The sequence below is a fragment of the Hemicordylus capensis genome, chromosome 1 (assembly GCF_027244095.1).
Source record: "Hemicordylus capensis ecotype Gifberg chromosome 1, rHemCap1.1.pri, whole genome shotgun sequence".
NCBI lineage: Eukaryota > Metazoa > Chordata > Lepidosauria > Squamata > Cordylidae > Hemicordylus > Hemicordylus capensis.
This window is the reverse complement of record NC_069657.1, coordinates 379398268-379426169: the sequence shown is the minus strand read 5'-3', so window position 1 is coordinate 379426169 and position 27902 is coordinate 379398268. Positions and strand designations below refer to the sequence as shown.

Below are 27902 nucleotides of genomic sequence, written 5' to 3'. Positions count from 1 at the left end.
TCACACACACACATCTTCCCACAATTAGGTATCTATGAAATTTTGACATTTGGTGGCAGACATGCTGCTCTGGGATATCTGAGGCAGATCTAAGAACTTGCAAATTGACAGCTGGGTTTGACTTTTTCTGTCCAACTCAAGTCACATGCCAAATTTGAATCCTGAGACAATTCTGGGGCTATGGCTAAATGCTTCCTTTACAGACTTACCATTTTGTTTACCAGCCAGAGATCAAATACACCAAAACTGCATATTGGATTAGATGCTGTCTCCCCCACAACTTGGAACCAGGGAGTCAAAACCTGGGTTCAGTTCCACTTCAAACTTTGAATTTATTTAGACCCATTTCATGCAGAATGATATCAAACCCTAAATGATTTAAGTATGTAAGAAAGTAACTGACATTAATATTATTTTTTATGCTCCCTTCCCCTTTACTACAGCAGAGTACCATGGTGATTGTTCTGAAGAAGGGGATTAAATTTAAGGAACTGTATTGTTCCCTAAGCTTTGGGTTTTTTGTTTTCAGTAGCTAGAAACATAGGAAACTGCCATATACTGAGTCAGACCATTGGTTTACCTAGCTCAGTATTATCTTCACAGACTGGCAGCAGTTTTTCCAAGTTGCAGGCAGGAATCTCTCTCAGCCCTGTCTTGGAGAAGCCAGGGAGAAAACTTGAAACCTTCTGCTCTTCCCAGAGTGGCTCCATCCCCTGAGGGGAATATCTTACTGTGCTCACACATCAGGTATGCCATTAATATGCAACCAGGGCAGACCCTGCTAAGCTAAGGGGACAAGTCATGCTTGCTACCACAAGACCAGCTCTCTCTCTAGCTTCCTTACCATGAAACTTGCAAACCTAAAAAATGGTCAAGTAAACAATATGCAATGATTCTGCTCAGGAAGGAAAGTCTCCTTTTATCTAGGAGTCGGGTTTAGATCCAGCCACCATGGAGGTCTCTGGCAAAGTGATTACTTTATCAGGTTATAATGGCAACACCATCTCCTTCCCACCCACCCCCGCTCTCTTTCAAACTGAGCTCTCTTCCTCTCCTAATCAATCTCAGTACCTTAATTCCCTTTTTGAAAACATCTCCCCTACCTCCACCACCTTTGAGCTCTATATTTCCTTTCAAGAAGCCTTACTAACTTAGCAAAAAAGAAACTAACTTACCATGTTTAGGATAAATGATAGAATGGCAACAGGGAGGAACTTTAGTGCCAAGGAAACACAGATAGGAGCCCTGACCATGTCTCAAAATAATCTCCTGAGTGTTTGATTATTGAGTAACGTCTTTTGAACTGGGGTTCTGATTCAAGGCAAATGGTAGATTTTAGGCTTGGATTCAGTTGTAGTTCACTGAAAAAAATCTTTTAGTAGTTCATTTCAGTTCAGGTTTAGCTTAACCTTCTGCTTTGGAAGAAATCTGAACAGGAAGAAAAAAGGAGATATTAAGTGTTTAAGAATAAAACCTAAAATGTAGACATACATGTACAACAACAAAAATTATTCTTTACCAGCACAAGCATTCTCACCCATGGGTGCATTCTGGCCAACATAAGTCTATATTTGTAATTGGGATCATAGGAGCACTTTGTAGTGTTAGAAGATACTCAAAGCTTTCTGATCCATCAATACGTTAGTCAGGTGGAGCAGAGCTAAACCTTTTGTATTTTTAAATGAGTTAAAATGCCAATTTTCATAGGGCAGTTAATAAGAACGAAATATCATATGGCTTCAGAAAGAAATTGGTTGTCTTCCTCGAAAATTGCAAACACCCAGGATAAATAGAACATGTTCAGCTTGCTAGTTCTGATTATCATGATGTGCAAAATAATGCATCTTGGTAGAAATGTAAAGTAACTGCAATATGAAACTGAGATGTACTATCTTGCTCTTTTCTCCCCTGCTTGTTATTGAAAGATCTGTCTAGAAAATAGTTCATTAACAATTTAGTGAAGTGTGTAAGGATCATCAGTAGCTCTGACAGTCTGTTACTTTCCTCTAAAATGCATGCCAAAGTAAGACTCTAGATATATTTCTAAATTTCTCCTGTGATCCTGACAGTGTTCTCTTTTGAGATCTTTCATATGAGATGTATGAAGCAAGTCATAAGAGAAACCAGGTTTGTGAGAGACTGCCTAGGTATTTCAGCACTTTCATTGCTTTGATGGACTCATTGGTTTCTGCTAGCATCCTTTTGTAACCATCCATAAGTAAGATGCTGTTGTTAGTAATCAGGAAAAATGCTTTTGTAGCTGAGGAGCTTAACTGAAACAATAGCAATAGAGTTAAAAGTGGCCATACATACAAAAATCAGAACCAGTCTTCAAAATCAAAAAATCATACACAAGAAAATTGGGACCAGTTGGAAGCTAGTGAAAGGCCAGAGTTGAAAAGGTTATAGAAGCAGGAACAAGGCTGTAAGGTATTGGATCTCTATTGAAGCTCAGATGGAAGCCATCAGAGTGGCTGAGTACTGAGTTTCTAAAATTGTGACCATAAGGTACTCTTGACAGAATGAGGGCAAACCAGAAATGGCAAGGCAATATGGTATGGAGCAAGAAAATGATCAAGCCTATCTGTAGTTTGAGCAAAAAAGAACAATGTTGAAGGACACCCCACTGCCACACCACATACTTACCCTGGATCCTGGGAACAACAGAGTTGAGGGTGAGAAACAAATGTGGATCTACCACTATTGATAACAAATACTTCCCTTTTTCCATACAAGTCAAAAGAAGTATTTTTCTAAACTGTTTTTGGAGAAAGGAAAAGTGTGTAAACAGAAAACCATAACTGATGGAAGGGGGGCACTAGGGATGTGTGAACTAGGGATGTGCAAAACGGTTCGAATTTGAACCAGGGTGGTTCGAATTCAAACCAGACTAGCCATCAGGTTCGAGCTGCAGGTTTGAATTCGAACCAAACAGGGTTGTTTGATTCGAACTGGTTTGAACCAGTTCAAACTGGTTTAAATCTCCATAAGTGGGTGGGATGGTAGCTGGCACCCATGGGTACCTACCACCCAAACCCCAAAGCAATTGGACATTCGTACGATTTTTTATGAATTTTTGAATTTTATTTTATTTTTTTCTCATAGGGTTAAATGTAACTCGAACCAGACCATTATTCCCTATTGTGGAGCACCCATGGGTGCCAACAACCACACAAACCCCGAAGCAATCAGACACTCCTACGATTTTTTATGAATATTTGAAATATTTTTAATTTTTCTCATAGGGTATAATGGGACCCAAACCAGCCAATTTCCCCTATTGTGGAGCACCTAGGGGCACAAAGGTGGAGTGGGTGGTAGGCACCAGGGGTGCCTACCACCCAAAAAACCCCAAGGCAATCGGACACTCCTCCAATTATTGGTGAATTTTAAAAGTATTTTTGAATTCCTCATGGCGAATAATGAGGATTGCAGCAAATGTATAGCTTCAAGTCAGGGGAAAGGGGTGTCCTAGAGAGGAGTGTGGTGGGTGGTAGTTCCCAAGGTGGGCAAGGAAGCTATCAGAATTATTTGAAAGGAACTGGGCAAAAGGCTGATTTTTGAAGTTTACATGACTTTAAGAAGCATGTAGGTGTCAGCAAATGCCTAACTTCACGTTGGAGGCATCAGAGATGAGGAGACTGAAGTATGACAAATGGTGAGCTGACTCCTCATACGTGCCAACTTTCAAGTCGTGAAACTGGTGTGTTCATGTTATTCACCAATTGGACAACACAGTTCTATGATTCCCACAGGGCTTTGAGCTGGCATTTGTTATTCATATGTGCATGTGGAGAAGGAAACCCTGTTGTTCAAATGTAGCTGCAAGTGTTTTTGAATCTACATGTTGCAGGAGGTAGCAAAACCATGTAGCCCTAATCCCTGGCTACACTTGTTCTATCTCATATCCATGTGTTGGACAATGTTTCTTTGAGGTCTGCATGCATAGGCCCTATCTGTGTTCTTTTTCATGCTATCTCCGCCCCCAATTTTGAGAGGTGAAAATCATATAAATGAGATCAGGCCCTGGGGGGAGGGGGGCATTCCCCCACCATCTGTTGAGACTTTGTTTTCAAGTATCCATGGATAGGGTGGGAGTAACTTTCACAATGCCATCATATCTGAAATGCCTCCCTACTACTAGTCCTCAAAGCCTAGTTGGGGGTGGAAGCAATGAGTGAAAGAGATTTAATATAAGAATGTGTCTACTTGGGCTTTTAAACTTAATTTAGATTTTCAGTTTTAAGTATGGGGAGCATTGCAACTAAAACCAGGTCTTTTATCCCAAGTGCTTTCACTTTTAATGAAATCCCTTTTTAGCTAGCAAAGTTCTGATAAAACTCAACATATATGCATGGTAACTCAGTGCTTAAAGCTCATTTCCTTTCTTCATAAAACAATGTATTCTTTCATATGTGCATATGAAGGAAACCGTGTTGTTCAAATGTAGCTGAAAGTGTGTTGAATCTAAATAATGTGTTAGAAGCAGGAAAAACTTACATTTGTCTTCTGAACTGGAATTTCTCACATTTGTAGCAGTTGATACTGTATAGTATAACCTGCTTTGTGAGGTTTTGTCCTCCACAAGAAATTATTTATATTGCCTCTTATTTGCAAAGATAGGCGATCTGTGCTGCATTCTGTCTTCAGATCAAAAGCTTGTCAAAATAAAAAGAACTTTACTGCTCAATGAAAAGTGACTAAAGTATAGGCCAAATAGGTCCTCTCTGGAATTGAATTCTAGATCATGGGCACGGCGACAAAAACGGCTCTTCTTGTCCCACTCAGTTTAACCACCAGAGCTATCAGCTTTTCAGGATATTCAGCGATTAATTGTGATTGCTTTTGCAACTTATTTTGTGTTGCTGTTATTTATTTATTTATTTATTTATTTATTTTAACATCTTTTTATACCGCCCCAAAATTATGTCTCTGGGCAGTTTAAAACAAAATAAATAACAGAAAAACACATTTTATTCGTTAAGACAAATTCTAACTAATAAACACATATTATTACATTTATTAGGACAACACATTTTATTACTTAAAACAAATACATGACAAAAATATAAAACATTAGTTAAAATAAATGACAGCAAAAAGGTTAATATTACAACAATTTAATAGTTTAAAACAATGTGTTAAAACAATGTTAAAACTAGTAAAACAGTATTTAATTAAAAGCCTTGGTGAACATATGAGTCTTTAAAGTTTTTTTTTTAAGTTATCAGAGATGGGGAGGCTCTTATTTCAGCAGGGAGTGCATTCCAAAGCTTCATAGCAGCAGTGGAGAAGGCCTATCCCTGAGTAGCCACCAGACAAGCTGGTGGCAACTACAAATGGACCTTCTCTTAAATACCCAGAGCCCAAGCCGTTTAGGGCTTTATAGGTTATAACCAGCACCTTGCCTGGAAACTTATCCGTTAGGCCGAGAAACTTATCCGGGCAAGGCAGCCAGTGTAACTCTGTCAATACAGGAGTAATATGGTCTCTCCTGGATGACCAAGAGACCAACCTGGCTGCCGTATTTTAGAACCAGCTGTAGTTTCCGGACTCCATACAAAGGCAGCCCCACATAGAGCACACTGCAGTAATCCAGTTTGGAAGTTACCATCATGTGTACCACTGTTCTGAGGTTGTTTATCTCAAGAAACAGATGCAGCTGGCATATCAGCCGAAGCGGATAGAAGGTACCTCTGGCCACTGCCTCAACCTGGGACACCAGGGAGAGGCTTGGATCCAGAAGCACCCCCAGACTGTGTACCTTAACACACAGTGTTAACATCCCTTGTGACTAATACCACACTCATCATATTACAAGAAAGATCACTTGCACTCTGGAAGGATTTCATTATCATGTCTGTTTGTTTGTGGTACTGTGTTGTACATAAGCTATCCCTTGAGTGGAGTTGTATCTAAATAACTACAAGTATGAGTTAATATGAGCTACATTGGGTACCAAGTTACTTGACTTGGGAGTAAACATGACATTCTGAAATAACTCCAATGCAATTTAATTTTGTAGAGAGGATAGCCCTACTACCTTGACTGGAAAAGTAAACCAGTTGGAAGTGATCCTTCGACAATTACAAACTGATCTTCGGAAGGTAAATGTTTTTAGCTGAATGAAATGACTGTTGATCAGTTATTTATGTGTGCATAACTTTTCTCCAACCCCCATAAGCCATGGGCTATTACTGAGAGGTTTCTTTGCATGCCGAAGGGCCCAGGTTCAGTCTCTGGTATCTTCTGGTAAAAGTATCTCAAGTAGCAGGGCTGGGAAGGAACTTAGAGAGCCACTGCTTCTCAGAATAGACGGTACGGGCCTAAACAGACCAATGGTCTTTCTCATACAAAGCTGCATCCTACTGTTTGCATAACAAGTTATGGATCAGAAATCAGGCAATGGCATAAATAACGTTTGGATTTCACCAGGGTCAAACAGTGAATTCCTGAAAGAACTAAACATACCACTGAGAGAGACATCTCTGAAAACCAGAAAAATAGAATTTGCTCTGCATACTAATAAGTAGGGTTTTTTAAAAAGTAATTATTGAAACTATTTTTATTACAATTTAATTTGTGAATTCTCAACATCGTCACAAAATTTACTAATTATTATTTTTTTTCATTTTGAGAGCAGAATAAAGTTCTTGCTCACACTCATTCTCTGCTATAAGGGTGATCGTTTTTCTCATTAACTCAGACTTGCTGATTTGACACGAATGATTTTTCATTACTTTTTCCTGGAATGCCTGGCATTGGTCATTTACTTGGGCCATCTGTATTTGCTTGCCCTAAATTAAGAGTTAAATTAAGGTTTTGTTTAGCTATTTCTGACATGGTGATCTTTGTGCATCCTGTTCTCTAGTTCTGGTTCCTTGTGTTCTGGATAGATTATGCTAGGTGATATATTCTATTTATATAAGCAAAAGTTAAGACTATTTTGACTAAAGAGCATTCTGTAGTTGGTTCACTGCAGCCAACTGCATAAGCATCTTCCAGATTTTATATAATGCATGTCTCTGTAATTCTTGCTAGCCATTGTCTGTAAGAAAATAGATGTGTCAAGTATGTTTAAATCATAGACTACTTAAATAATTATATAAACACAAAGCAGGAATAAGCCTATGACTGCATCACATTTTTAGCTCATTAATACTATTAGAAAAATAAAACTAAGGAAAAGGTAACATTTCAACATGGGTAAGGTTTGAAAGCATTAATCCACTTGCTTACTACACAGATGATAAACTAGGCTGCTTTCATAGTCCACAGGTCCAGTGCTTTTTTCTTTTTTGCATTTGCTGCCTTATGTTAACACTGCTTACAAAATACTTTTGCAACAGCAAAGAAGTGTTTTATAACTTTTGCTAAAGTGGCACATGGCTGCTTTTATGGAAGTGCTCTGAAAATTAGAGCCGATTGTGTCTCCTTCATAGTTTTGCTCCTCAAGAGTTGAACAACATTTCCTCTGTGTCTAAGCTCAAGCTATGTTTGACAGCAGTAGACCTGTGTGTGTGCATCTTATAAAGTGAGGAGTATATATCTGATTTTTAGAGCAAAAGAGGTGCACCATTGAGGAGTGCTTAAACTCTCCATGCACCTACTTTTTAGTTCCCCATAGTTTCTCCATCAAGCTCTTTCCCCCGCAGCTGAGCTTGTTTCCAGTACCTGGTTGAGAGGGAAAGCAATTGGGGATACAAACTATGGGTATGCAAGGAAGGAACCATAGAATACTAGAATTTTAGACTTGGGTCATCTTCTCCAATTCCCTGCTCAGTGCAAAGAAATGCTACAACATCCCTGACAGACTGCCTTCCAATATATGTTTTAAGACCTTCTGCAAAGGAGACTGCATGATAAAGATGTGCACAAACTGAGGTTCGTGCACTGGTTTGGCACCAAACCAATTTCGACAAGGTCCGAACTAGTTCAGCATCGTGGGGAAGGTGAGTGAGATCTTTAAGAAAAAGGAAAGCAGATCCTTACCTTCTCTTTACCCACCATGTGCAGCTTCCTGATGCAGCAGTGCTTGTCCCAAGTACCCCTGCATGGCACCATCACACACATGGCATCCACTCATGCACAGGCACCATTTGCGTGGTTAGCAACACCATGCTGACCATGCAAATGGCGCTCGTGTATGCATGGATGCTATGTGTGTGGTGGCACCACACGGGTACTTGGAACAAAGGGGGTACATTAGGAATCTGTATGCAGCGGTGGAGAGCAGATAAGGGCCTGTTCTTCTTCTTGACGATCCTGCGAAACCAGTGCACAAACCTCAGTTCATCCACATCTCTACTGCATGAAGCAGGCTGTGCCATTGTCAAACAGCTCTTACAGTTAGGAAATTCCTTCTAATGTCTAGCCTGAAACTCTTCCTTGTAATCTCAGTCCATTGGTTCCAGTCCTGCTCTCAGGAGCAACAGGGAACAAGTGAACTCTTTTTTCCTATGTGACAGCCCTTCACTTATTTGCTATTGCTCTGCTTATATGCTCATTTTTGCTCTTAAAATCAGGACACACCCACCCACAACACACACACTTTATTTAAACCTGGGTCTGTCCCAATTACATATTTGTAGTTTAATTTGTCGTTTTCACCTAAGAGAAATATGTGTCAAAATGTGGTTGTACTGTAAATCGTTTGGCAAGTCAAAGCATTATAAATATGAAAAAAAACCCAAAACCATTTTCCTGAGAATAGTTAGAATTTACATCGCATGGTTGTAGTATTGGGCTTCCTACATGGACATTAAGATATTTCCATGTATATTGACCTAATATTGCAATGTATTGCAAACTGCTCAAAGTCAACCATCCAGACTAACCATCATGACTAACATGCCTCATTGATTTCAGTAGTGCTTAGTCATGATCAGCTAGTCTGGTGGTTGTCCTTTTTGCTGTCTCTATAGTGCAACTTACAGCATAAAAAATTAAGCATTCCAAGAGATGGTTTTAATATACTGGCCTAGTAGACACAATCATTCAAGTCTAGGTTTAATGTGGGTTACAAACTTTAGTATGATTGTGTGAACCAATGCAGGAATCTCAGATTCATCTCAGGCTATAAACCACTTTAGTGTGGGATCACGGTCACGCTGATGTCGGTAATGCACATTAAACCTAGGTTCAGATGATTATGTGAACCAGGCCACTGTGATAGTTTTTCTCTTGCTTGTTACCATTCCCCAGCATGAAATAGCTTTCCCCCCCTCGACTATGGTTCTAGAACACAGCTTTTAAACATTGATTTGGATGTCTGATGTAGAAACAGCTTCCAATATCTGTGTTTTCCCCACAGTTGCCGATTCCCACCTCCACTCTTTTGGATAGAAGGTATTGAATAGCCAGCGGGTAGAAAACATGCAGCTGGGCATCTTGTTGTCTTTTGTTCTGTTTTGTTTGAAAGTACTTTTAAATCTGTGTAGTTTTTTCTTAAACTGATGTATAGCTCCAAGAATAGAGCTTTTACATCTCTTTGAAGTGATCCCTTGATTATGATGAAGAGTGCTCTGAAGTGTTGTTCCATTGCTCTGTTACAGAAACTTGGTTATACAATCTCATCTCATTAAACTTGTTTAGCCTGCAAGGCTTGCTTTCTTAAAACAACAGTGCAAGCAAATTTGGGGATTTAGTTCAGAGTTCCAAAACTGTCAGTGTGGATAGGGAGTTAAAGTACATAGAAGTCTGTTGACTCATGCTAAAACTTGAGCTCTTCCCCTCCAAAAGACTGTGTCATTCAATTACTTTTTTTTAATTGTGATCTAGGAAAAACAAGACAAAGCTGTTCTCCAAGCTGAAGTCCAGCATTTGAGACAAGATAACATGAGACTTCAGGAAGAATCACAAACAGCAGCTGCTCAGCTAAGAAAATTTACGGAGTGGTTTTTCAATACAATAGACAAGAAGTCCTAATATCAGAGCTCTCAAAAAATCATTGTTTGAATCACAGAACACCAGTAATTTTAATTTAGCCTAATATAATTTCACTGTGTTCACAGTCCATTTTACATGTTACTGCTATAATCTCTGTCCAGCCATATTTGTTTGAACAAGGCCGTGAACGACTCAAAATTATCTTCATATTGATCTGAAGAAAATGGAGAATGAATAGCAGATATTTGTTTTTGTGAAGATGAATGTACAATTCCTGGTGTCATTTTAGACATTTTAGCATAAACCTCTGATTTGGGCTTGCCTGCAGAGGAAGTTATGTTGGGGTTTATCTTCTGTACGTCAGGTGCTCCAATAAAGATGCTAAAGCAATTTATGGTAGCTTGGTTTCAGTATTGTAAGATAAAAAATAAAATAAAACCTAGACATATACTTTCATGTTTAAAGGTGCTCTATTTTTTGTATGTACAGTAGATTATTTCCACAGTCACATTGTCATAGCAATAAGAATGGAAGTAGAATTGATTAGCCGCAATATTGTGTTTATAAAATTTAGCACTGATGAGTTTAACACTAGATTGGATGCAGATACATTAGGATTTATTTATTTGCAGGAAAAATTGTGCCTGAATTTAAACAGTGTTCTGGTTTTTCTAAAGATGCACATGCCTTCTACATGGCTCACTTGATCAGCTCACTCCAGCTTCAATTACCTATGTATAGTTCATGTTCAGTTAAGATGGTTATAGAGAGACTATTAATTACGTATGGTGTGAGCCAGCCAATCATTTGTATAATTCCAGATTTGTTTATCTTTGTACAGAAGCTTTGAGCGAGTGACTTGTATTTAACACTTTTATTTAAGCTTATTTAACCTGTTAATTTTATAAAGCTTTTCTTTTATCTGCACTATGGTGAGGACAGTGGGTTGCGAGCTACGTGTTGTTTAGCTTGCCAAAACTGCACTGCAGAGCTCTAGAAAATTCTAACAATTGGATGCTGCTAGTACACAATTTGTGTTTGTATGCTTTAACATTTTTAACTGTTTTGTTTGAAAAAAATATACAATTTGCTTTTTTAATAAATGTTTGAAAAATATCAACCAAAAAGAGGAGACTTTGGTTTTTCAATAACCAATGTGACAAACACTTGCTTCAAAAGGAATGGCACATTTTGCTTGTATCGTGATTATGTTCCATACGTTGATTACCCATGGATCTAGTTCTTATGGTCAGGCTTTTTATTCATAATGAATTCAATAACCTCTCTGAGATCTATCTTTAAAAGAGACTAATAATTAAATCTTTGATTCAGAGATTCTGGGTATGTATTGATATAGAATACTGGTTGAAACACTTTGATGGCAATGACTCAACATCTTAATAAAGGTAAAGTTGTGCCATCGAGTCAGTGTTGATTCCAGGCTACCACAGAGCCATGTGGTCTTCTTTGGTACAATACAGGAGGGGTTTACCATTGCCATCTCCCGCACAGTATGAGATGGTGTCTTTCAGCATCTTTCTATATTGCTACTACATGATATATTGGTTTCCCATAGTCTGGGAGAATCTAATAGAGTGAAACCAAAAGTTCAGAATATAAATTGCAATGGAACTAATGGTTCTTCTGCCATTTGAAAAGCAAAACCCATTGCTTATGTGCACATATTGCAGAAGTAAAATTGCCAGTTGATAAACTTTGAAATGGAGCCGCCTTTTAAAAGAAAGTTATTGGGCAGCAGAAACAAAGTAAGCACTCAAGATTAAATGGGGTAAAAAAAGACTCTACATGTATTTAATGAGGACAAGATCATTTACTCAACTTGTAATAACCACATGAAAAGACTGAAATGTGAATACACTGTGTGTGAAACTATATAAGCTGATGTAGCAAAAATATTTCCTTTTAGTTGGTCAAATATGGGAAGAACCATCTGCAGAAAGAAGATTAATGCCTTGGCCAAGAGCCCAGCACCACAGTTTACTCTTGCAGTTGTCACTGCAGAAGGAACCGTGTTGCTGAACTCTGTACTTTTCTAGCAACAGCTTTGATTTTTAGAGATTGCTCAGAATGCTTGCTAGAAGTCCCATTAACTTACTGTAATTAAACATGGCAGTTGCATGTTCCACTAGGTTTGGATTTCAAATACCTTGCAAAAGGCATTAGCTTAAGCCCATCTGTCTGGAGGCTTTGCCAAATGCCAAGCTTGGCACCTTGAATAAACTTGTCGGTCTAAATGCACCTTCAAGAGGCAATGTTCATTTCTCTTAGAATGATGGGGAAAGTGTAAGTGTTTTGGAAAAGCAGGCTTTTTCTGAACAAGTTAGCATGGTGAACATTTGTATAAATAGGTTTCAAATCTTTTTAAATAATGTGTTTAAGTTGTAGATGAAAGATAATTTAGCTGTTCACAAGGACTTAGCAAATGAGACCAGGGCCAACATCAGGGGCCAACCACATTGGACACTGCCCGGGGCCCAGCCAGTCAACCCCTGAAGGCTCAGTGCCCATTTTCATGTGATGGCTGTGCAGAAAACCTTGGCTGGGAGAGTTCGGGGATGGGGCTGTAGCTCAGTGATAGAGCATCTACTCTGTATGCAGAAGGCCACAGTTTCAATCCCTGGCATTTCCATGTGGGACTGGGAAAGACTTCTGGCTAAAACCTTGGAGAACTGCTGCCAGTCAGTGTAGACAAAACTGAGCTAGTTGGACCAATTGTCTGACTCATTATAATAAGCTTCCTATGTTTGACCCTTGCTGTCTTCTCCCAGCATCCCTATTTGCAAATAAGTGTGATCCTATTTGCATATAGTGGTGGTGGTAGCTGGGAGACTCATACTGTTGCTGACTTCTAAGAGACTTGCACCACTGCTGTCTTCTCCTGCCCTCCCTATCCGTTAATAGACTTCTTCTCAGAGGACCCTGTAATGATGAAATACCTTCAGAGGGGAGAAGCTGCTGCTCTTGCTACCTGCATCTTCTCCATTTGCAGATGGGGAACCCCCACCCACCAAGGATTCCTGGAGATGGTTGTGAGACTTGCGCTCGAGAACTTTTTTTAAAAAGAAATTCCACCGAAAGACATCTGACTATGCCAAACTATCTTGCAGACAATATTGTGCTCTATTTAAAAAGGGGGAGGGACATTCTTCCTGGAATTTAAATAAAATTTATAAAACTCTTGTCCCCAGATGCCTGGACTGTTGTTGACAGAAAAGACACCCTCCCTATACATCCTTTTCTGAGTACATCAAGCAATATTTTGTCAGGAGCAAGTACCTTTTTGTTAACCATCTAGAGATATTTTGAGTGGATGGTATTGAAATATAACGGACAAATAATACAGTGTAAAAAGGAAACATATATTTTGGCTGGGACCATAAAAATTGAATGCTGTTGAATATACCGGCGGACATCCTGACTAACAAAGTGTGTGTGTGCTTCAAGGGACTACTGGGGTCCAATGAGAGTCCTTGTGCAACTCCACCTTGTCCCGTGCGCTGTTCGTGCTAGAACCATTAGACTTCTGAGCACTGCTCACGCTCTGACATGTTCCCGATTTTGCAGAGTCCTTTCAGGAACACAAGCCCCACCTGGAAATCTAATGGATCTGGCACAACAACAAGCACATGGTGGGAGGTGGGAGGGATAGTTGCATGTTGGCTCCCATTGTGTCCCCACAGTCCCTTAAAGCATGCATACTTCATTAGGATGTCAGCCACTGTTAACATCAGAAGAAGTATCCTTTACTGTAAGCATGAGACTATACACGATAGTTTTGGCAAGTGAATGGTTTGGAGAGAGTGAATAGAGATTTTTCCCCTTTGGCATAATCAGAGCTCTGAGTCACCTAATGAAGACAATTGAAGTACTACTTCTTCACACAGCGTATATGTAATGTAAAGAATTTGCTGCCACAAAAATGAAATTATGGCCACTAATTTAGATGATTTTAAAAGGATTAGACAAGCCTGCAAAGGAGAGCTCTATCAATCCATATTAATCATGATGGTGAACAGAACCATCATATTCCAAGGCATATACTTCACCCTTTGAATACCAGGGCACTTTCCAGATTAGACCCTGGAACAGGGTCATGACCTATCTCCGAAGTGTGCTTCCACACTTCCTGTGTTGTGACACCGCAGCCTCTATGCAGACAGCAGGGTGCCGCTCACATTTCCGATGCCTTGTTTTAGATTTAATCACTGCGATTTATTGCTATAATGTTGTATGTCCAGCATTAAAAGGTTGCTTTATTTTCCGGTTGTTGTTTTTCACAAGATTCCTCCCCCTGCTGGGCACGTTGGTATTTACATTTTGAATGTGATTTGCCCAAACCCAAGCATTTTGCCACTGTTGAGCAGGTAGACTGGAAAGCACCCAGGAACTGGAATGAACGGGAATGCTGTTAACCTTTTTGAGTCTCTCAGAAGCTTGTGAGCCTCCAGAAGCATTAGACTGGCTGCTCTTGGAAACAAAATGCTGGCCTACATCTAGAGGCTATTCACACGTGCACGCAAAACTGGGCTAAGGGAGCCCAGCCCAGTTTTGCACACGTGTGAATCACCGGGATCGGGCCCAATCCCAGCAGCAAACCCACCTACAAAGCCACCCTTCAAAATAGGGTTTGGAAAGTGAGCACTCTCCTAACCCCATTTTCTTTATTGTGTGTCAGCCATGGCTGGCAGAATTGGGGAGGGGAGGGAGGATCTCCATAATGCACTGCACACTCATGCAGTGCATTATTGGAACTACGAGGGCTGGGGTGATGCACAGTGATGCATCCTAGCATCTCGACCCTCAGAGTTACCTTGTGTGGGTGGGTGATCTGCCTGCTCAGGGGCGTCAGATTGTCCATCTGCAGGGAGGTAAGCTCTTTAGGAATTCCTCCCTGCAAACCAGGTAGCCCTTTCTCACTGCTCCGAATAAAAGGCTCCTAGGATAAGCCATCTATCAGCGCTCCAGAAGCAATGCTGTTATAACCATGGGTATCTGTTCTTAGATATTTGTGTGCAGTATTGTAACATGTATCTACATGGTCCTGTATCTTCAGTAACAGCCATTTTAACTTCAGTGAAATCAATGCTCAGATGAGGAAGTGAAAATAGAGAAGAGAATCAGTCATCTACAAAGTGGTGAATTATATCCAGATGCTCACTTAGAAGTGAGGTCAAATGACTGAACACAGAATTGGAGCAAAATAAAAATAAAATGGCTGTCTTTATTAACCATGACCTTGGCAGTTCACAGTTTGTTGGCTGATAGATTTTTCAAGTGAATGTGGCTTAAACTTCGTATTAAGCTCCAAAGAATGTTCTTTCAGCACAATGTATTTATTATATGTCAGCCTCTCTTTTTAAAGCTAGAGAGTCCCACAGCCTAACATGTAGTAAGTTATGCTGGTTGTAAGGTTGAGCAGTTGAATTGTAAAGAAAAATTATATTAGGATGCTGAGAAGATGTTGTCAACTTTGAATACTTGTATTGACTAACGTATGAAATATAAAGAATGAAACCGAAACACTACGTTTTGGCTAAAATGCATCTACCAGTGCTTTGTTGGATGTATGTTGTGTTCGGGTGTGTTTGCACCATGTTCTAGAGGCTTATTTTATGCAGATCTCCTTCTCAAAGTTGATGGACAGGTTACATCCTATCCCTTCTCCTCACAATAACAATATAAGAGCCAGCATGGTGTAGAGGCTAGAGTGTTGAACTAGGACTGAGGAGATTTGAGTTCAAATTCCTGTTCAGCCATGAAATTCATTGGGTGACTCTGGGCCAGTCATGCATCTCTCCGCCTAACCTACCTCACAGGTTGGTTATGAGGATAAACATACTGTAACCAAGCACACTGCTCTGGGCTCCTTGGAGGAAAGCAGGCAAGAAATGTGAACATTAATGGCTCAAAATAAAAAATTTTCCATGGCCACCAGTGGGGTTTAGAAGGCAAACCCCACTAAAATAGGATTTGAGCCAGAGATGTGGCAGCAATAGACCATGACACTGTGCACTAGCTTAATTAGTTTCATAATAATGCAAAGAATAAAAGAATAGTAATAAGTATCATAATGCAAAAAATAAAAGAACCCAGATACTTGGGTCACTTTATTATGCTAAAACAAATGCTGTCTGGTCCATTTTAAAATAACTGCGAGGTTCTTTTATAATGACTTTACTATAATCCTAAAATATTTATACTTGAGTGGTTTTGCAAATCAAGTTATAGGACAAGTGGTTGGAAACACAAATGAATTTGCTTTACATTGAATGCTCTAAATAGGGCAACAGATTCTTTGCTTGTTTATCTATGTGCAGGTTATAGAAGAAGCAACAGGAAACCAAGCATGCACACAAAGGCTCAGAGAGAATGGGAGCTTGATTAGTCCGACTTCCAAGTGTTTAATAGCAGCCTGCATTTGCCTGATGCAGCCAAGTGGCATTTCAAGAGTATAAAGGGGCATCCTATGTGTATGTGAGGATTTGCAGATATCAGTAGTTGTTTAGAGTTCGCAAGGTAGTTGAGTTGTGTAGCAGTCCCTAATTTTCAATGTCAACTCAATCATGCTTTCAGTGGATAGCCTTAGTGGCTTGCCAGAAATGTTAAGTCCGTCTCAAAGGGTTGTGTTAAGGATTAGTGAGATGCTGTATGTGACATACTCCGAGCACTTATAAAAAGCCCCAAATAAATATTATTGCTGTTAAGCCCTGATCACCCCATCCCAAAATCCACCCAAGTTTATCCTCATGCAGCTTGTATAATGTTACGGGTTCAGTTCTCCAGGGAAGTCATAGCCTGCACAAAGATGGAGCATGAATGCTGAACTTGCCTCACACAAAGTCCTTAATCTGAACCTGTCCAAAGTTTGGAAGAGGTTAAAAGCAATTTCACAGATCTTCTGAGACTGCAATGTCTTGAGAGCTATATATGAAGCCCAACAGAAATGTCTTAAGAAACTGGCAACCGTATTCCTCAGAGCAGCAGAGGACAGTTTGGCATGCTCCTAGTGAACTTTGTGAATGTGGAAAACCTCCTTGATATTAGATCAGGCTAGGCAATATTTACACCCTTCCCCTTCTGCAAGGCTTTCTCTCAATCTCCTGCATGCCTATGAAACAGATAATCTGAATACTTTCCAAATGAGATACAGAAAGGCAACTATGGCAGTGAAGTGGAGTAGCAGAAATGTTATCACAATTTTCTACATATTCAGGAGGTGTTACAGGGATCAACACGTCTCTGTGATTTTTGAATGCCTTGATTAACTTTTTGCAAGCCATGGGGTGTTTCCCGTTCATGAAAGGTGCTGAAAGATCTTAGGAACTCAAAACTAGCTATTTGCACTCTGTGTCTTAACTGCAGTGACATAATAGTGCTCCAGGCACTAAGTGATATGCTCCCTGTTTGTAAGAAGAAAAGGTTGGCAGGTAAGCCCAAGGATCACGAAATACAAATAACTGGAAGATAGGTCCTGTGGAATTGGTGCAGGAAATGAGTGTATATACTGATGTTCTAAAGAAAATTTATGCAAACATCACAATCTCTTGATCACATTTGTTCAAATGTCATGACTGAAACTCAGATAATCAAGACTAAGGATGCAGCTGCATCCAACATTGAGGCTGTTCTCACGAGCAGACTAAGGAGCCGAGCCCGCTCTTGGCTACTCATGAGAAGCAGCAGGAGGCAAGCGGCTACCACCGCTGCCACAACAAACCTTCCTGTGGAGGTCGGGTGTTGTTGTTTTTTTGTCATCTGCCAGCCCTGGGTTCCTTGCAGCCAGGGCTGGGAGACTGAGGGGTTCCCAGCTGGCATCAGGGGAATCCCCATAATGCCCCGTGCACTTGCGCAGGCATTATGGGAGTGCCAGGGGGCAGGGAGATGCTCTCTGCCCGCTGACCCGCCACACTGACTGCATCCACACTCTCTGCGTCACACGATCTCCACACTCTAAATCAAGCAGATCGTCTGCGAGGGAGGTAAGCTTTTGAAAGCTTCCTCCTCTCACCCCTTTTGAGCCTTTTCTCCAATCATGAGAAAAGGCTCATTGTGAATTATTATAGCAATGGTAGATTTGTATAGCCAATATGAACCATGCAGATTGGTAAGCGGGAAGTCAACATTTACTTAAGTAAACGTGATTGGATTGTTAAGATATTGTAAAAACCAATAAAATTTTAAAATGCGGGGGGGGGGGGGTGGAGAGAGATAGAAAAGGCTCATTGTGTACAGACATGATCTATCTGTTGACTGCATCCCATGCCTGTAAATCCATGGGCTACATATCCCACTTTAATCTCCCTTGCTCCCCATCTGAATATGGTAAAATTAAAATGGGCTTCTCCTGCGGTACACTGCATGTTCTTGGAAGACCTGGGAGTGTTACCCGAGGCAATATCATTTAGTAGAGAGAAACTGGGATCAGAGCTCAGAGAGCAATCTGCATAGATAGGGTAGGAGTGAAGAGAGGACCAGGGAGTGGAACTGCTAAAGCCAGGGAACCAAGCAAAGGGTTATAGAATCAAGAAAGCACAGGCAGAACAGACAAGGGAAAAACAGCAATCAGTCTGTCTACAACCAAAGCACAACCCACCTGCAGCTCACAAGATCTACTAGTAAGAAGGAAAGAAGAAGCCAATCAGAGTATAGAAGAAGTGGGGGGGGGGCCATAAAGCTGCTTAGCCCAAATAAGGCCCCTAACCCAATCAGGGTTCTAGAAAGTCTGCGGTTCAAGTCCACTTTGATCATAAACCACCAATTTACTCAATATGGCTGTAACTGATTAACACGATCAAATCCTTTGCTCTTGAAAATGGGACATCATTCTGCTACTTTTTATGTCACCAGAATAATTCATAGCTTAATGCTGAGCAGATGGAATGTAAACTTTGCATTATTGCTAATCTCCCCAAAAGGTTATTTTACCACTGAGAAGTGGGCTTTAGCCCACCTCAGAACATTTTAACCTACTTTCCAAAGGGAAGAAGGTGTATGAGATCACCATGTCTGTCTGTGTCTTCCTCTAATAATGTTTGTCTTTACAGTCCGATACAAAACAAATTACAGTGCACAACAGGAGAGTCCTAGAGGATCCTGGTGGGATTTTTTTTTCTTGCCAATCTGCCATGTTGTTTCAAGATGGTAGTCACCCAGAGTATAGACAAAACCCTTTGTAGCCCCTGTGCTGACAACTGGATACAAACCACATTCACAGCACGAGAGGTGTCCTAAGGCACCGTTAAAAGAAGCAAAAGACAGACTCCACTAGAATAATTTGCTTTCTTTGTGCCTGTATATTCAAAGCAGATGACTGAAACGTGTTGCCATTGGCATAAAAATGTAGGATTAGAAGAGTCATTCAATGTTCATCAAATCTAAGAAAATTCCATATGGCTTTAACTGGCCATAGAGATGCTACTGTAACAGCAGAGACGTTGTTGATGGCTGTGAAATTAACTAATAAAACAAAAACAACCACAAATATAGTGTCTTTAAGTTTGCTGTGTTGTGAGAATGCGCCTTTCCTGCTGTATTTTGTACCTTATGAAAAAAAACCCTTCATCCTATTAATCCTATTTGGGGTCAATGTACTAAAGTCTGGAGAGTTAGTTGGCTTCAGTTGCCAAAGGCAGGATTCTTTTTAGATTGGATATGATATCATGATAGAATCTTGCTTAGATGTAAGTTGATCTTCATGCCATATGGCATAAGTCATTTGAGAAGGTGCAATGGATTTAACAGCATAATCAAATGTATGAAGAACATCTGCAGTAAGAATTGTGCAACATTCCAAAGAAGTTAGTAGGATCACTGTATGAACCAACCACTTCTACAATTGTTTGAATAACTAGCCTTTTTCAGCCATTCAGCAAGTGGATACAGTATATTTGGGTTGGAGTACAATGGGATTGTGCTAACTAGCCATGCCCCACTCACCCACGCACCCACCCCAGAGCCAATGTATCCTGTGCTCACTGTTCTTCCCATATTAGCACTTGTTTGCAGAAGTACTCAGGCACAGGTTTTTACTATGATTTGTATTGTTCGCTGTCCAGCATTCCGAATCATGGGGAGAACAGCAGGGTTGGCCACAGAGTGCATGGGTGCCAGGGGTGTGGCTAGCTGGGGCATTCTGTGCCTGGATATATGGTACCCTCCCTTTGAATGGTTGAGAAGAGCTACTGTGCTTCTCAGTCATATCATACAGTTAGTGTATGATATTTTTATAAACAACATTTGTACACTTAACAAAATCCTTCAGTGAGAAGTAGAGCCTTAAAGGGATCCACTTGCTCCAGCTGGATGGTGAACAAGAATGGTATCCTGTGACACCACCTGGTTTCCATCTGATCACACAGAATGAACAGGCTGTTCCCTTTCCACTGGATTTAAGAAGGCCACATTAGATGTGATAATGGCAGGACTAAACACAGGTCATAACAAACTCCTACAAAGTGAAGGAGGATAATTTGCATAGGCATTCAGGAGGAGTCTACTGAGTCCTTTCCCCCATTCCACCTGGTGAGGGCCAGCAGGAAGAAGCAACTTATTCAGGAAAAAGGCTCATCACTTCCCGCCCACCCGCCCAACACTTTATAGGGATTCTGTTGCAAATCTGATATTGACACACCATTCTGCCACTGTCACACCTAGTTTAGCAGTCTCCGACCTTCCATCTCCTTTCAAAACTGGGGCTGTACAATACAATATCCTTTCCAAGCAAGTGTCTTGCCTTCCAAATGACATCACGATGTCACAGCACATGACGCTCTCCCTACTCAAACTGCGGAGGCACAAGAGAAGCCGGTGCACTGGCCGGGAAATGGGGAGGCCCATGCCCTGCTGGGTAGTGGGAGAAGCCTCCCCCCCCTGCTGCCACCAAAGGTAAATAGATGGGAAATAGTGGTGGGGGTGGGGTGGGGTGGGGTGGGGGGAGCCCTTGTGGACCCCTTGATCCTCCAGGCTCAGGGACATTGGCATCCTCTTGTCCAATGGACGCTACACCCACGAATCAGCTACATTTCCCAGTTGAGACTTTTGGCTTCCACTCACTCACTCATTCCTCCCTCCCTCAGAGGAAATTGCTACTTACATTGAGGGGAGCACACAGGAGGGAAAAACACCATGCCAAAAGGTATGAAGAGTAGATCCCGATGTATTTTGATGGAAAACTCTTCTTCAGGGGAAATGGTTTACAAGGCACAATGTTAATGTAAAAATGTAAACCACTTCCCCTGGAGAAGAGTTTTCACTCCAAATGTGTTGGGAACTATGCTTCAGTCGACTGCCATTGCACTTTTGTTTCCTTCCTATTAAATTGAGGAAAATCAGTGCAGTCATATGAGATGGATAAGGAACTAGTTAAAAGGAAGGAGACAAGTGCCAGCTTGCATGATAGAGAATCCATTGGCCTTCCTTAAGAATCATTCCTAGCACTCATATTCAGTTTCAAACATGTTCATCCATTGGGTAGAAGCAGGCAGATAAAATCTGGTAAGAACCAGAAGCAGGCAGATAAAATCTGCTGATGCCAGCATAATGGGCTGAGCTGTAGAGAAAAAGACTAGTTTATTCAGGACAAAATTGATGACCTTGTGCACTGGAGTAATAAAAACTAAAGGAAATTCAGTAATACAACATGTATGTATGTTAGGCATGCACTCAAGAACTAATAATTGACATGGTTTGTTATTGTTGCTAGGGAACTTCTCAGATGCAAAAAAAATGAAAAGAGAGAGCTTGGTTCCTCAGCAGTCTGAAGAGGAAGATGTGAAAATAGCATACTGTAATTGCAAGGGGAGCAAAAGCAAAGTGTGAGCATATTAGGTGTTGCATTTGCAGTAGCAAGAAGACATTGGGCCTTTGTTTCTGGTTAGGGCCTGGTTTGAAGTTAGGTGTGCAGCTTTGTTAGATAGCCTATGCTGGCAAATCCATTTTAGGAGTGGAGCTGAGGCACTGACCCACCCAACCTCAAAGCTGCCCCCCAGAAAATGGGTTGCTGCTGAGCACAGTAATGGACAGAAGAAGCCTTCCTTTTACTGCCATGTCAAAATAAAAATATATCTTCAGCACAGTTCAGCCAAGTTATTCATGACACTCCATTTCACAGAATCTACGCACAAAATATTTCCTGCTAACTGAGCAAAGAGGTGCCTTCCCCACACCTATGTAAACCACTTTGAGAACATCTGATGAAAAGCAGTATATAAATAGTAGTAGTAGCAGCAGCATATTACATTGGAAGGAACACAGTGACAGTGAGTGAGCAAATAAGTTGTTTTACAACTGACTTACTTATTTACTTTTCTATGTAAACTGATTTATAGAAAAATAAATAAAAAGTAAGAAAGATGGATCCCTGTCCCCAAAAGGCTCACAATCTAAAAATAAACATAGGAACATAGGAAGCTGCCATATACTGAGTCAGACCATTGGTCTACCTAGCTCAGTATTGTCTTCACAGACTGGCAGCAGTTTCTCCAAGGTTACAGGCAGGAATCTCTCTCAGCCCTATCTTGGAGAAGCCAGGGAGGGAACATGGAACCTTCTGCTCTTCCCAGAGCAGCTCCATCCTCTGAGGGGAATATCTTACAGTGCTCACACTTCAATAAATAATTTCAACAGATTTATTTATTTTTCTATGTAAAGCGCTTTGAAAACCTGTGATGAAAAGCAGTATATAAATAGTAGTAGCAGCAGCATATTACATTGGAGGGAAGACAGTGACAGTGAGTGAGCAAATAAGTTGTTTTACAACAGACTTGGGTGTGCAGCTGCTCTCGCTCAAAAGGTCTTCTCAGCAGTTCAGGGACACGAAAGAGAACATGTCTGCTCATCTCATTCCCCTTCACTTTGTAAAAAACTGAAGCTAAAGGATTTATTTCAGAGACTGTGTGTACGTTAAACTGAGTCGCCTCCCTCTGAGGTTCATAAGTGAAAACTAAAAATGAGAAGCCGATCTGCATCGTGGATGCCATTGTTAAGCATTTTCTCTAAATGCCTTAGCCAATGTGTGAAGAACTCCATCTGTTCAACAATTATATTGGAGCAATAGACTTCCCAAGTGTACACTGAACATATTTGTTCCAATTACAACGTATCTGACAATCATCACACAACACATACATACAAGGATGTGCACGCTTGACTTCCAACTAACACATATTTACATGACCTGGAGACTTCATCCTGTCATGGATGGAAAACCAAGATCAACACATAGCTGCCCAGATGCACTGATGTTATATTATGTGATTGCTTAGCTTTTGAAATGTCTGCCTGTGTTGGATTTGGGAAGGGACAACAGCTTGGGGCCAAAGTAGATGAGCCAGAAAAAGATCTGTGACTGTATCTCTCACTTAAAAAAGAAAAAGTTGTTTTACAAATTCCTAATTTGGTCTGAGGCCACAGCATCAGGGAAGAGGGTTAAATTTTCCTTCTCTATTGTTTTCCAATCTAGATTGCACTGGAGCTGCTATTTGTCCCATAGAGAAAAACACGCAACACAGCTGCTCTTTATTTTATTTAAAACATTTGCCTAGCTGGCATTAGCAAAGAAATACAGATAAGGGGCACATCAACATATTGTCGATAGTGTATCCCAAATTGCTGGAGAACCTTTCCCTTTAGTTTCATGTAGTGTTAAAAAACCTGGAGGACAAGGTAGAAAGCTGTGGGACAGCATAAACCAAAGTCTACCACACTGAGCAGTAGTAATCCGATGGAACCTGCTTTTGGAGCCTGCCCATTAGGAAGGACCAGAGTCCATGCAACACAATGCTCTTGACTTATCACAGCCAGACTAGCCAGAAAATTATCTTGGATGATTACATAGAACGGGGTGTGCACAAACCAGGTACGTTCAACAGTTCAACCGTGGACTGTGGATTGTGGACTGTCCACAATCGAATTGAACCACCCCCAGTCTGTTGAAATACAGACAGAAGGTTGTGCAGAATGTCAGCCACAGACATCAGAGAGGAGGCCAGATTGATGTCCCAGGGCAGAGAGTTCTATGACCTAGATGAGAGAAGGCCCTTTCAGGTATACCTGTCAAACATTCCTCAGAGGCACAGCATGCAAATAGCCTCCCCTGTTGATCTTCAAGGATGCGCCGTGTCATATGGAAGGAGGTGGTCCTTCAAGATGTACACATAATAGCTGAGTGGGTAGGAACCTGGCCCTCTCCCTTACACAAAGTAGCCAGGCCAATTTTCCAGTTGGTTGGCAACTCTAATGAGAACTCACTAGACAAGTGAGATGGGAAGGAGAATGTAAATATGTCACAACAGTGAAATCCAGGTGACTGGCAAGTGAAAGGAATTTGATTTGCTTTTAACAGGGAAGGATTCCCTGTTGCCTGAGTGTGTGCAGTACCATCAAACTACCTTATCAACCAATTATGAGTTCTTGCTTATATGCCCTCAGGATATCGCTCTAAGGATAAATACTTTACTAGAGTTTTTCCTGACAGCACATCCTGCAGTCATTGAAGGGAGAACACAGCCTGTGAGACACCCAGAGTCAGATATCATGGGAAATATGCTCTGTTCAAATGAATGGAGTTTGTTGTCATGAAAAGCTTTGGGGATCACATTGGCTGCCTTTGGAGTCCTATAAAGAGCCCTGCTAGGGTGAGCCACAAAATTCAATTGACTGCAATCTTTTAGTCACTTAGAGAGCACCAACTGATGTTTTCAAAGCCCCAGATTCTCAATTTTCTTGATTAATATGCCTCTCTGTCATATCCAGATAATATTGATAAAACAGCATCTTGACATTTTGACAGAAAAGATAACAAACATTTCCATGTCTTTCTAAATGGGATGACAACTGTTGTTAAAAATTCATTGTTTTCCAAATAGCTACTGCCTTTTCTTTCTTTGGTTTCATTTCCCTTCATTTCCTTTTGGCAGATGTGAGGCTTGATAAAATCCACCCACAAAATAGTATGTTTCAATTTTCCTTTTTTTAAAGAATAAGGGGGTTTGCGGGGGGGGGGGGGGGCTGGTGCTGTGGGAGAGGATCTCCAGAAAAGATGATAGAGGACTTAAGAGGCATATTCAGTGGATAAGGTTAAGGAAAGGAAAAGGTTAAAGGTTAAAGATAAGGGAAAAGAAGATCATCAGCAGATCCTACCTCAGTTTTCAAATAACCGAAATGCTGCCACACAAAGGTGGCAGGGGACGAGCAATACGGAATGGAAAATGTGATCACACTATTGGAGGCAGGTAGTTTAGAGGCAGAATAATTTGATATTACATTAGAGTAATTCCCCTTTTTTATTCTGTGGAAGGAGCACAGGGTTCTTGCCGCCTCCTGTGAGGGAGGTTGGGTTGAGAGATACTGATTGACCCAAAGCCACTCAAGGGAGTTTGAACACAGTCTCTCTCTACTCTTAGCCGGACACTCTGCCCCTTATGCTGCACTGGCTTTCTTTATATGATCAGTGTTGCTTGCTTCCCCACCCCCACCCCCATAATTAATGTGTAGTTCAACATGCCTCAAGTGCTGATTATGCCCCACCAAGGTCATGCCAGGCCATGCAGAGGCCCATTGCACAGGTGTGGTGCCCTCCAAAATGGCTGCCACACCAAGGCGGGAGGCCGAAAACTGGCTGAAGAGCAGTTTCTGGAATAAGGGAGGATGGTGGGGGGAGGGGTAACCTCTGCAGACCCCCCCCCCACTGCCTCGGACAACTTCCCCGGAGGGGGTAAGTGTTAAAAAAAAATATCAAAATTTAAAAAATCATGAACAACCCCCCCCCCCCTCACCCGGACCAGACTGGGCTGGGGTGGGGGTTCAGGGCAGTGCCAGACCAAACTGGCCTGGTCCAGTCCGGGTTCAGTTCCAATTCAAACTGAACCGGACCAGCCATTTCCGTGCACAGCCCTTATCTACAGTGCTCACATCTAGTCCCACATTCAAATGCAAACCAGGGTGGACCCTGCTTAGCTAAGGGGACAATTCATGCTTGCTATCACAAGATCAGCTCTCCTCCCATTAAAGCCTGCAAAAGTCAAATGAAGAGCCCAATCCCCCTTGGAAGGGGCATGGGGTGAGGAGAAAGGGCTGCTGACAGCGGCCAGCAATCTTCTCCCTTCCATTCTTCTCTCCCATCCACCCCCACCTTAAAGCCTGCGTCAGACCAGGAACTCCCAATCTGACCACTGCATGTTTTGAAAGGAGCACAGAGTGAGGAAGGGAGGTTGCTGGCAACCTCTCCGCCTTGCCTACACTCTCTTCCAAACTCCATCCACTTACTGATTTCTACCTGGTGGTGATTATGGTGCTGGTAGCAGTAGCTGAATGCCCTCACATTCCTACTTGTCACTGCTGGAAAAGGTTTTGGGGTGCAGTGGGCTCAGGGCCAGAAGCAGTGGGTCAGACAGAGGAGATAATCCACCACCTGTACCAGCCTACCCCGAGTTGGCTGCCTCAGCTGGGCTCATCAGTGAGCTAGTCATGCACTGGCTTGCAACATAAATCTTCACTCTGTTCATAAAAGGAGAGATACCTTCAGGGAAGGGGTCCTTCTGTGAACAAAAGCTTCTTTCAGTCATGGAGTAACCCACCATCACCACCATACCCAGAGCTGGGCTCATTTTCTTCCTTTTTAAAAATAGATTTTGTGTCTGTAAAATGCCACTTTTATTTCATGTGTCCTTTCTTGTTCTCTAAACCACTTAATTATTTAGACTGAGAGTCTCTTAGGGCCAGAAATATCTGCATTTGGAAAAACGATGAGAATCTGCTCTGAAACCAGGAAACAATGAGATGTAAATCAAATAAATTGAAAGCCATTGTTGACTGTGAAAATTATACTCATTTACCACATGAAACAAAGTGGGTTATGAAAATGGAAAGTGGGGATTCGGATAGTAAAACATTTATTATTACTGGGTTTTTTGTTGACTGTTTCTTTGCCTTAAAACCCAGTGGAGCTGTTAATGGGGGGAGGGAGGGAAGGAAGGAAAAATATTTAGATATTTACATTTGAATGACAGAAGCCCCAAAGCCAAGACCAAATATCAATGAATGATACTAAAAGAGGGTATAGATAGAATATACCATTAGAGATGGATCATATCATATACACAAAGACATATATTCATAAGTTTTTTGATACGTGCTGCCTTTGACATTTAATCAGTGCTTTTTCTTTTACAACCTTTGCTTTTTCTATAGGTTTTATATCCATCACTAATGGTATATTCTATCTATACCCTCTTTTAGTATCATTCATTGATATTTGGTCTTGGCTTTGGGGCTTCTGTCATTCAAATGTAAATATCTAAATATTTTTCCTTCCTTCCCTCCCTCCCCCCATTAACAGCTCCATTGGGCTTTAAGGCAAAGAAACAGTCAACAAAAACCCCAGTAATAATAAATGTTTTACTATCCGAATCCCCACTTTCCATTTTCATAACCCACAGTATATGCATGCCAAGCACCAGAGCATGGGTGTAGCAAGGTTGTGGTAGGTTCTGGGACAAGATGTGATGATGGGCTCCTGGGACCCCTGCCTTCTCCCCCCGCCACACATATATTGCTGCAGAAGAACTGTAAGGACATGGTGACAAATGGAAAATTTTCACCATGCCCTTTCTCCTATGCAAATAATATCACACAATAATGCATACAGATTGAGCCCCTGGTGGCGCAGTGGTAAAACTACCGCCCTGTAACCAGAAGGTTACAAGTTCAATCCTCACCAGGGGCTCAAGGTTGACTCAGCCTTCCATCCTTCCGAGGTCGGTAAAATGAGTACCCAGAATGTTGGGGGCAATATGCTAAAAATCATTGTAAACCGCTTAGAGAGCTCCGGCTATAGAGCGGTATATAAATGTAAGTGCTATTGCTATTGCTATTGCTATACAGTTACACACACACACACACACACACTTGCACATGTGCATTCCTCTGGCTCAGAATTTTTAAAAAACATATGTATTTACTAAAATCAGATCCGTTAGTTATGGGGTGGCTAACAA

At 41.2% G+C, this 27902-nt stretch overlaps 1 protein-coding gene and 1 long non-coding RNA gene across 11 annotated transcripts in view; one reads left to right on the top strand and one right to left on the bottom strand.

The window, feature by feature from the left end:
- Positions 1-11004, top strand: part of SIPA1L2 (signal induced proliferation associated 1 like 2) — a 169941-nt gene extending 158937 nt beyond the window's left edge. For all 10 annotated transcript variants that reach the window (XM_053298828.1, XM_053298854.1, XM_053298822.1 and 7 more), the window contains 2 exons: positions 6026-6107; positions 9781-11004. In XM_053298828.1, coding sequence (XP_053154803.1) covers positions 6026-6107; positions 9781-9927 — 229 coding nt within the window. In that variant the 3' untranslated portion in view covers positions 9928-11004. The remainder of the gene's footprint in view (positions 1-6025; positions 6108-9780) is intronic.
- The window catches only part of LOC128346068 (uncharacterized), a 31886-nt gene extending 5641 nt beyond the window's left edge, over positions 1-26245 (bottom strand). Inside the window, exons 1-2 of the long non-coding RNA XR_008316763.1 lie at positions 26173-26245; positions 1176-1428 (exon numbers count right to left, since the gene is read on the bottom strand). This is a non-coding gene — a long non-coding RNA (uncharacterized LOC128346068). The remainder of the gene's footprint in view (positions 1-1175; positions 1429-26172) is intronic.
- Positions 26246-27902: the final 1657 nt, after the last annotated feature.